This window comes from Leucopleurus acutus (genome assembly GCF_964270905.1).
Source record: "Leucopleurus acutus genome assembly, chromosome: 20".
Classification (NCBI taxonomy): domain Eukaryota; kingdom Metazoa; phylum Chordata; class Mammalia; order Artiodactyla; family Delphinidae; genus Leucopleurus; species Leucopleurus acutus.
The window spans coordinates 56,685,375-56,696,181 of record NC_139162.1 but is presented as its reverse complement, the minus strand read 5'-3'; the positions used below and the strand labels follow the sequence as shown (position 1 = coordinate 56,696,181).

At 45.3% G+C, this 10,807-nt stretch overlaps 1 protein-coding gene across 1 annotated transcript; it reads right to left on the bottom strand.

Moving 5' to 3' along the window:
* Positions 1-2,473: 2,473 nt before the first annotated feature.
* LOC309977081 (zinc finger and SCAN domain-containing protein 5A-like) lies at positions 2,474-9,339 on the bottom strand (the record flags this gene model as incomplete). Its single annotated transcript, XM_082863005.1, has 6 exons — positions 2,474-3,120; positions 3,497-3,647; positions 4,576-4,782; positions 5,077-5,234; positions 8,818-8,879; positions 9,314-9,339. The coding sequence occupies 6 exons, from the start codon at positions 9,337-9,339 to the stop codon at positions 2,474-2,476; spliced, it is 1,251 nt and encodes a 416-aa protein (XP_082719131.1).
* Between the last annotated feature and the right edge of the window lie 1,468 nt (positions 9,340-10,807).

The window sequence follows — 10,807 nt, the reverse complement described above, 5'->3', positions numbered from 1 at the left end:
AAAACGATCACCCTGCTCTCTGCTGGCCGGATTGTGAAGTGTTAGTTTCCTGGCAGGTATTGTATCTGGTAACATATACTAAATGTTGTATGAATGTGCATGTGTCTTGACCCAACAGTTTACAATTATCGACATCAGAGAAATGTTCCAAACTTGCTAAGAAGAGTTAATTGTCACTTATTTATTGTTACATTAAATTAATGACAATGGCTAAATATTCCCTATCTTTAAAAATATATATATATATATTATATATAATATATATATATTATATATATAGGCTATATTCCCAGTGTTGTACACTACATCCTTGCAGCCTAATTTACACCCAAAAGTTTGTACCTCCTACTCCCCCACCCATATATTGCCCATCCCTGCCCTCTCCCGACTGGTAGCCACTAGTTTGTTCTCTATATCTGTGAGTCTGCTTCCTTTTTGTTATACTAGTTTGTTGTATTTTTTAGATTCCACATATAAGTGACATCATATGATATTTGTCTTTCTCTGTCTGACTTACTTTACTCAGTATGACAACCTCTAGGTCCATCCATGTTGCTATAAATGGCATTATTTCATTCTTTTTATGGCTAATATTCCATTGTATATACATACCACACCTTCTTTATCCATTTGTCTCTTGATGGACATGGGTTGCATCCATGTCTTGGCTATTGTAAATAATGTTGCTATGAACTTTGGGGTGCATGTATATTTCCGAATTAGTGTTTTTGGGTTCACTTGGGTGACAAGTTCTTCTCATCTCACAGAAGAGTTCGACAATCAACCATAGTTAATATGAGGATCCAGGGAGGTCAGTTGTTTTCCCAAGGTCTCCGAGTTAGCTCGGAGAATAGAAAGTTGAAACGAAAGCCAAACCTTTCTGAAACCCACTTCTATCTGTCCTGATTTCTAAGTATTCTCTTTAGACATTCCCACTTGGGACTTACCCCACAGAGCCCTCTTGACTTCAGTGTCCTCAAGTCACAGACTTGCTCTCAAACTGTGCCGGGAGATGAAATGTCTCTATTTATATGGAGCTGGGGGAAATTCCAGGGGTCCCTGACTGTTACCCAGTAAACTGAGTGATTGGGTTAATGTTGTGGAACGAACCATTTTGCATAATCCAGGTGGATTCAATTTTCCATGGAAACTTCACCAGGAGAAACCATGATTTATTCAAGAAGCTTCCATATTTGTTTTGTGGGAGACTTCTTTATTGTACTTTATTTATTCTAGACTTTTATGGATTGCTTTTTTTTGGGGGGGTCGGTGGGTGGGAAGTGGATTGGTATTCCTGGTTTAGTGAATTATTTTCTCATTTGCGTGAAGTGTTCTAGGGAGAAAGAGAATAGAGATCTGATAGTTGGTGGGTTACCTAACTATTTTTTCTCATGTAAATAAGGCTTAAAAGACTTTTTTCTAGGACTTCCCTTATGGCACAATGGTTAAGAATCCTCCTGCCAAGGCAGGGGACAAGGATTTGATCCCTAATCCAGGGAGATCCCACATGCTGCGGAGCAACTAAGCCCATGAGCCACAATGACGGAGCCTGCGCTCTAGAGCCAGCAAGCCACAACTACTGAAGCCGGCGTGCCTAGAGACTGTGCTCCGCAACAAGAGAAGCCACTGCAATGAGAAGCCCTCGCACCGCAATGAAGAGTAGCCCCCGCTCGCCGCAATGAGAGGAAGCCCACATGCAGAAACAAAGGCCCAATGCAGCCAAAATAAATAAATAAAATTAATAAAAAGTTTAAAAAAATTTTTAAAGACTTTTTTTCCCTAATATCGGCTGATGAGCTCAACTATAAGAACGTATTTCTGAGTAGGCATTTAGAAAACCAAAGGTTGAACACCAGTAGGGAAAAAGAATGATGTCTACCAATTTAGGAAGCCTTCCGTTTTGTAAACACCTAAGGAAGCGACATCTGAACAAGTATAGAGGGGACATATTTCAACATAATAAAGGCCACATAGACAAGAACACAGCTATTATCTACTCCACGTAGAAGTCTTGGAGGAGGAAATACACAGAACACTCTTTGACAGAAAAGTGTTTGTTTATTTGAAATTTAAATGTCACTGGTTATCCTGTATTTAATCTGGCCACCCTACGCGGAGCATCCTATTTTACAATGAAATCATGCCTAACAGGAAGACAATCGACAGCAGCCTCAGTTTCATGATGAAGTACTGAAAACCAATGAAACATGACTTCATTGGAAGAAGAACACAGAGCAAAAGCTTATCAGAAAAGCATAGCCTACACTAAAGTAGAAAACAAAATCCACAGGGAACTATAAGTTAGCGCTCAAGGATCCTCCTAATTCACGTGAGTGGAACCCCATTAGGTTCCAGTATAATCCTAAATTCTTCAAATGTCATCCTTTCTTGATATTACATAAGTAACAAATTGTCCTGAATTTCCTTCTTGGATCAGAAGGGACTGACATCTGAGGTCAGGGACTGGGGCGAGTCATTTGGAATGTGTTTTCTGGTGGCGTTTGAAAGTCCCCAGCTGACAGAAGGCACTGTGACACTCGGGACACACGTAGGGTTTGAGCCCAGAGTGGGTGCGTTGGTGAACATTGAGGTTCCCTCTGTGGCTGAAGGCTTTGTCACAGTGCTCACATCGGAAAGGCTTCTCCTTTGTGTGGGTCCTTTTGTGAGCACGCAGCGTGGAGTCATGGGTGAACTTCTTGGGGCAGAGATCACAGCAGTATGGCTTCTTGCCTGTGTGGATCCGCTCATGAGCTCGCAGGTCCGAAGACTGCATGAACCCTTTGTCACACGTGTTACATCGAAAAGGTCTCTCTCCTGTGTGTGTCCTCTGGTGAAGGGTAAGCTGAGATGGATAAGGAAATCTCTTCTTGCATTCCCTACATTCATAGGGTGCCCATGCCTGGGCTTCTTTTCCCTCAGGAAGAATGTTGGGTCCCACCGTGCTAGGTGAACCAATGAAAAGGGACCCAAGTTGTCCTGAGAATTCTCCTTTGTCCAAAGATGTGGTTTCTTCTTGATGTACTTCTTGGAAACTGGGACTGTTGGCCTGTTTCCTTTTGAAACCTCTTAGACCTCTCAGAGAACCTTTTCTGTATCCGCTCTTTGTAGAAACTTCTCCCTCTGGAACACAAGAGGAAAACGTTCAGCATCCACATTTGAAATATGAATTCCTTCTTGGGGATTCTTCCCACCCTCTGCCCTCTCAGAATGTTCTGAAAAAAGAGATTCAGCACACAGCATTTAACAAGGAGCATTTTCCGTGGTGCCAACCTCATTGAAACCCAGAGCTGATGTGGCAGAGAACTTCCCATCAACTAAACTACCTAAGAGTCTAGATTATGACACACTCTGGAAAGGGGATGATGGAGAAGGTTGGTTTGGAGAACCAACTCCCCCCGCCCACCCGCCCAAGGGATGGTAATGCTGGGTACCCAGCCCCAAGCCACCATAGGAAGGGAGTCACTAACTCCTCTGAATTCCAAGTTTCCAGACTCACCAGGACCTTTCAGATGTTCCGGCTCTTGAGATTGATGGGTTCTTGTCTCTTCCGTGTCTTCCATCAGGTCTTTCTCCAAGTTCTCCTTGGATGTCAGACCCTCCATTTCACCTGTTTCAGGAAAGGTCTCTGGCAGGAGATCTTTCTGGTCCTGACAAGGAGCAACCAAGCAGAGTCAATAACCCATCTACCTTAGTCCATGGAAAGCCGTTTCCTCTTTCCCCATCCCTGTCATATCATGATCTAAGACTCCAACTTTCCTAATATCAGTTTGGGGGATATGCCCTGACTTCTTCTGGGCCACCCCCATCACCCCAATTGATAATCATCTCCTGATACCTAAGTCTGTCCTTGATCTCTACTGGCCACATCGTGCAATCAAGTCTTGATACCACAGTTGGCACTGTGAATTCTCAATGCCTACATCTCTCTGTGTCATCTCAATACTCCCTGCCCCTGACTCTGGAAGCAAAGGACCCTGGGTACCTTCTCCCAAGTTCATCACTTTTTCCTACTTGGTTTGAGTTCGTCCTTCTGATGGTGGTTACGCAGTACATGGTAAGATGATGAGCAGCATCCCTAGTCTCTACTCACTAGAAATCTAGAGCATCCCCTCCCCCACACCCAACCCCATTTGGACAAATCAGCCAGACATTCTCCAGTATCCTCTAGGAGGAAAAATGAATCGAATTGGGAACCACTCCTTCAACTCCAAGGGTTGACCATCTTGTGAACCATGAAGTGCCTCTGAGGAAAGCAACCAACCATGTGGAAATCAGCTGTCAGTGCATTTACCCGCGGCAAACTGACCTAGCACCATTCCACTGAGGCAGGATTCCTTTCTCCACACTCTTAAAACTACACGTATTCATGGCAAAGGGACAAAGACGGATGAGTCTTCATTCTCACACCAGCTGGAAAATGTCTAGGAACTGAAGGCATCCATGAAAATCCCTGAAGCCAATGGGTCCATTCCTGTCCTTTGCCAAAACTCCCAATTACTCTAGCAGCAATGTCCACCTGAACCTCTTCTAAGTTCTCCCAGACTCTCTCCAGAGACCAGGGCATCACACACTCACCTGCCTCCTTGACAGGTCCTTGGCTCCTGTCAGAATATGCAGCTCTCGTTTTTTCTGCTGGACGTTCTCTGGAGGTATCTCACTCACAGGGGATCGGGGCTCCCTGCATTGGTCTCTCTCATCGTTCATGTAACTGGCCTCGGATTCAACCATCTCAACTTCTGAGCTTCGCACAAGAAATTCCTGTCCTTGTATGCGGACTATGGTCTGTGAGGGAAAAAACTCAATCGAGATCAGTCTCCTATACGACCTGGAAAGCAGCTCTCAAGGCATCCAATGGCATCGTACCGTACAAGCGCACTTTTTTTTGTTTAAAAGATCTACATCCCTCAAGTTGGGACAGCCAAAAATAACTCTCAACGATGCCCAAAGAAACCTCTCACCCATTTGAATATCAGTGATTTAGAGTCAACCACTCAGATCCTATCTTGTTCAACCCCCAGCTTGCAGGTCCCATCCCATCTCTCCCTTTCCCATACCAATCCCAAGGTTCCTACTCACACACTTCTTGGGTTTCTGCTTATTTCTTAGCATGTCCTCCAAGGCTTTGCAACTCTGCACCCCCGTTTCCTTGACTAAGACCTGACACTCCAGCGGCATGCAGATCATAAACTGCTCCAGCACAAGCTTATCCATCATCTGCTCCTTGGTGTGAAGATCTGGCCTCAACCACAGATGGCAGAGCTCACGGAGTCTCCTCAGATCCTGGACGGGGTCAGATTCCTCTGAGCTGATAAACGTTCTGAAGTGAACATGCCACGTTTCCTGGTCACAGTCTGGCTTTTCCACAAGTGTATCTTGGTGTGGCACAGACACTGGTGACTCTGATCCAGGGCCGTAGGGGAGTTTTCCTCGACTCCAGAAAAATATCTGGTCCTCAGCCATGTTGACGGAGAAATTTTCCAATAGGATTCTGAGGAAACACTTGTAGAGCTGGTGCCAATTGAACTCTGTGGAAAGGGATTTCCTCTGCTTCTTCTCAGCAATAGAGTCACTGTTCAGAAGGCTGGGATAAAAAAAAAAAGAAAAGAAAAGGAAAAGAATGAACAAGATGAGTTTCATTTTATTCCACCCTTCCCTCTCCCATACATCCCACATCCAAATACTGGACAACACTACCCCACTGGTTCAATATTTCATACCACAGACAATAATCCATTCTATTATAATTCTGACATCCACCTTTACAGGAAAACAAAAAAATGTCTGGTCAAAATATCCATAGTGCCACGGTTCAGAAACCCTAGTTGAAAAAATGAACCATAGCACACCACACCACGGACTATGGAAACGTTCTTCTCATCTCACAGAAGAGTTCAACAATCAACCATAGTTAGTGTGGGGTTTGAGGGAGAACTGCTGCTTTCCCAAGGTCTCTGAGCTAATGCAAGGTGAATAGAAAGCCAAACCTTTCTGAAACCCACCTCCATCTCTCCTGATTTCTAAGCATTCTCTTTAGACATTCCCACATGTCACTTACCTCTTGGAGCCCTCTTGCCTTCAGCCTCCTCAAGTCCGGGACTGGCTCTCAAAGTGTGTCTGGAGCTGAAATGTGTCTATTTATATAAGAGCCAGGGGAAATTCCAGGGGTCGCTTCCTATAACCTCATCATCCCAGTGATTGGATAAAGGTCTTGGATGGAACCATTTTAGATAATCTGGGTAGATTCAATTTTCCATGGAAACTCCACCAGGAGAAACCATGGTTTGTTAAAGAGGACCCCATGTTGGTTTTTTGTAGATTATCTTTATCATATTTTATTTATGTTAGACTTTATGGTTTGCATTTTGGGGGGAAACAGATTGGTTTTCCTGATCTAGTGAATTTACTCTCACTGCCTGGAGAGTTCGAGGGAGTTAGAGAATTGAGATCTGATGGCTGTAACCAAATTGGGTTACCTAATCTTTTTTCTTTTCTCATGAAATAAGTTGTAAAAGACTTTTGTTTAAAAGCAGCCGATGAGCTGAAGTGTGCGAAGAACCTATTTCGTTTTTTTATTTTTTGAATTTTTAAATTTTATTTTATTTATTTATTTTTTTAAAAGTTATTTTTTATTTATTTATTTTTGGCTATGTTGGGTCTTTGTTGCTGCGCGCGGGTTTTCTCTAGTTGTGGCGAGCGGAGGCTACTCTTCGTTGCCGTGCACAGGCTTCTCATTGTGGTGGCTTCTCTTGTTGCAGAGCACGGGCTCTAGGTGCGCGGGCTTCAGTAGTTGTGGCACGTGGACTTCAGTAGTTGTGGCTCGCGGGCTCTAGAGCACAGGCCCAGTAGTTGTGGCCCACGGGCTTAGTTGCTCCGCGGAATGTGTGATCTTCCCGGACCAGGGCTCAAACGCATGTCCCCTGCATTGGCAGGCGGATTCTTAACCACTGCGCCACTGGGGAAGCCCTATTTTATTTATTTTTTTATACAGCAGGTTCTTATTTGTTATCTATTTTATACATATTAGTGTATATATGTCAATCCCAATCTCCCAATTCATCCCACCAGCACCCCTCCCCCTGCCACTTTGCCCCCTTGGTGTCCATACGTTTGTTCTCTACATCTGTGTCTCTATTTCTGCCCTGCAGACTGGTTCCTCTATACCATTTTTCTAGGTTCCACATATATGCGTTAATATACGATATTTGTTTTTCACTTTCTGACTTACTTCATTCCGTATGACAGTCTCTAGATCCATCCAAGGAGAAGAACCTATTTCTGAGTAGGCATTTAGAAAGCTAGAGGGTGTGCACCAATGGGGAAAAAGAATGACACCCTATCCAAATAGGAGGCCTTTATCTCAACAAGTATAGAGGGAACATATCTCAACATAATAAAGGCCAGGTAGACAAAACCACAGTTGTCATCTACTCAATGTAAAAAAGACTTAGAAGAGGAAACACACAGAACACTCTTAACAAAAATGTGTTTGTTTATTTGAAATTTAAATTTCACTGGTTTTCCTCTATTTTACCTGGCTGCCCTGCCAGGAGCATCCTATTTTACAACGAAATCACTCCTAACAGAAAGGCAATCAGCAGCAGCTTCAGTTTCATAATGAAGTACCGAAAACCAATGAAACATGCGTTGTTTTTTTGTCTTTTGGGGGTTTTATTTATTTATTTATTTATTTACTTTTGGCTGTGTTGGGTCTTCATTTCTGTGCGAAGGCTTTCTCTAGTTGTGGCGAGCGGGGGCCACTCTTCATCGCGGTGCGCGGGCCTCTCACTATCGCGGCCTCTCTTGTTGCAGAGCACAGGCTCCAGACGCGCAGGCTCAGTAGTTGTGGCTCACGGGTCCAGTTGCTCTGTGGCATGTGGGATTTTCCCAGACCAGGGCTCGAACCCGTGTCCCCTGCATTGGCAGGCAGATTCTCAACCACTGCACCACCAGGGAAGCCCAAGACATGCATTGTTGAAAGAAGAACACAAAGCAAAAACTTTACTTTAAAAAACATACGCTTGGGACTTCCTTGGTGGTGCAGTGGTTAAGAATCCGCCTGCCAATGCAGGGGACACGGGTTCGAGTCCTGGTATGGGAAGATCCCACATGCCGCGGAGCAACTAAGCCCTTGCGCCACAACTACTGAAGCCCGTGCACCTAGAGCCCGTGCTCCGCAACAACAGAAGCCACCGCAAAGAGAAGCCCGCACACCGCAACAAAGAGCAGCCCCCGCTCGCCAACTAGAGAAAGTCCGCGCGCAGCAACAAAGACCAAACGCAGCCAAACGAAAAAAGAGAGAGAGAGAGAGAGCTCAAATAATGGGGTTTACACCAGTTAAATACAAGGATCCTGCATATCTCAAAGACCCTAAAGTTTGTAACATCAAAAACAGGGAGTATGTGCTCGCTTCGGCAGCACATATACTAAAATTGGAACGTTACAGAGAAGGTTAGCATGGCCCCTGCGCAAGGATGACATGCAAATTCGTGAAGCGTTCCATATTTTTCACGTAGAGGGGTGGGATAGGGAGGGTGGGAGGGAAGGAGACGCAAGAGGGAGGAGATATGGGGATATATGTATATGTATAGCTGATTCACTTTGTTATAAAGCAGAAACTAACACACCATTGTAAAGCAATTATACTCCAATAAAGATGTTAAAAAAAAACAGGGAGTAAATTCTATAAAGTTATCAGCAGTAAATTTATTTTACGGTTGAAAAAAAAAACAACAAAACCGTTTCCAAAGCCAGCAACAGGCAGGTGGAGTAGAGTGCTGGGGATGGAAGGCAGGGCAGTCTAACTACCCATTCGCTCACCAGTGGCCTTCCACAGGTCTAGGATCCCGAGGGCTATCTTCTCCTTCCGGCCTCCATCAGTCCTGGCCGGGGATTGGGGGCGGCACGACCAGGTGGTCGTTAAAGGCAGGGAGAACACAGAATCCAGCAGACCCAGAGCACTGCGCATCGGATGGGGCACCTCCACCGAATCCGGGGGAACAGGCTACGTGCTCACCATCCCTACTTGCCAGGGAGAGGACTGTGGCTTTGACAAGTAGACGATTGCTCAACGTTATCCCACCCCTAAGTGGCAGAACTGGGGTTTGAGCCCAACTGCATCTGGATCCAGACGTCACATCCTCTCTGCTCTGCCACACCGTTGTGTCACCGGAATGTTGGCATGTGACTGATTTAACTGTCATGAAGCAGCTCGTCCCAAGTATACAGCAAGTACCCAATGATGATGTGCTTGGGGGAATGGGGAGAGAGGGTGGAGGATCCTCCCAGGAATTGCTGTAGTTTATCTAATCCTCACAGCATCTCCATGCAGCAGGGGGACATCGTTATACCCATTGTCACAGATGAGGAAACTCTGACGTTGAGAGATGAAGGCGGCACACCCAGCCAGGGGCAGAGCCGGGACTTGAAGCCAGCGCTCTGGCTCCAGGATCCATGCAGCATATCACTCCGCTAGACTAACCCTCAAGACAGGTCAGGAAATAAAGCCCATGGCCTTGAGGGAATGTGAGTTTAGGGTTGTTACAGGGTTGCCAATGCACTGCTCACAGGCACGAGCCAGGGATGGAGCGCTCAGAGCAGGCTCAGTCACTGGAACCCGGGAGACAGCCAGCGCTGTTGAGGGTCCCGCCTCCTTGCCCCTGGAGAGAGATGGAGAGAGAAGACTCAGAGACAGAAAGGGCAGCCAGCATCCCACAGGTCTGGAGACGTGGGTCAGCACGCCGCTTAACCGCTAGTCTGTGAAGTGGGTTCTCTTAATCCACATTTCACCAATGTGGAAATTGAAGACTTCCTAAGACCAGCAACTGGGAATGAAAAGAAAGCTTTAAAAACCACTGCTGTAAGTCCTTGACGTGTGTAGTGTATTGTCACAAATCTCTCTCTCTCTCTCACTCTCTCACTCTCTCTCTCTCTCACTCTCTCACTCTCTCTCTCTCTCTCTCTCTCTCACTCTCTCTCTCTCTCTCTGTCTCTCTCTCTCTCACTCTCTCTCTCTCTCTCTCTCTCTCTCTCTCACACACACACACACACACACACACACACACACACACACACACACACACACACACATCCAGGATCAAATCCAGGCTGCATCACTGGATGACTGCAGGTAAGGTGCTGAGTTCCTTTGATAATTATAATGGCTAGCATTTACTGTGGGTTTTACTACATGCCAGCGTCGGTTCCAAGGACTGGCTACCAAATCTAGGGGGCCCAGTGCACAATGAAAACATGAGGCCCCTCGATGAACACGATTAAGGATTTCAAGATGACAGCAGGGCATCATCATGTGGGACCCCTCCTGGCATGGGGTCCTGTGTGGCTCTGCAGCCTGCTTGCCCATGAAGCCGGCTCTGGGTCTAGTCCTTGACATATTTACTCACCTAATCCTCCCAACAACCCTGGCAGGTAACAATTATTAGTAGCCTTGTTTAACAGAAGAAGAAACTGAGGCTCAGAAAGGTTGGGCTGATAGCCTGAATGAACACGTTTCATAGCAGAGCTACAATTCAGACCCAGGCAGATATGAGAGTCTTAACAATTATGTGTCCTGAATATTTAAGCCTTGGTTTTCTTTTTCCTTTTTTTTCTTTTTTTTAGCATAATAGGAATAACGTACATTTATTGAGTAATTATTATGTACCTATACGCCAAAGGATTATGGCCTAGGAAACACATCCATTCACCTTGCACTTTTGTCTGTCTAGATCATGATGTACACTTGTTAATTCCTGTCTTGCTGATAAGCCTCGGTTTTCCATTCTGTCAAAGGTAAGTAACACGATAAAGT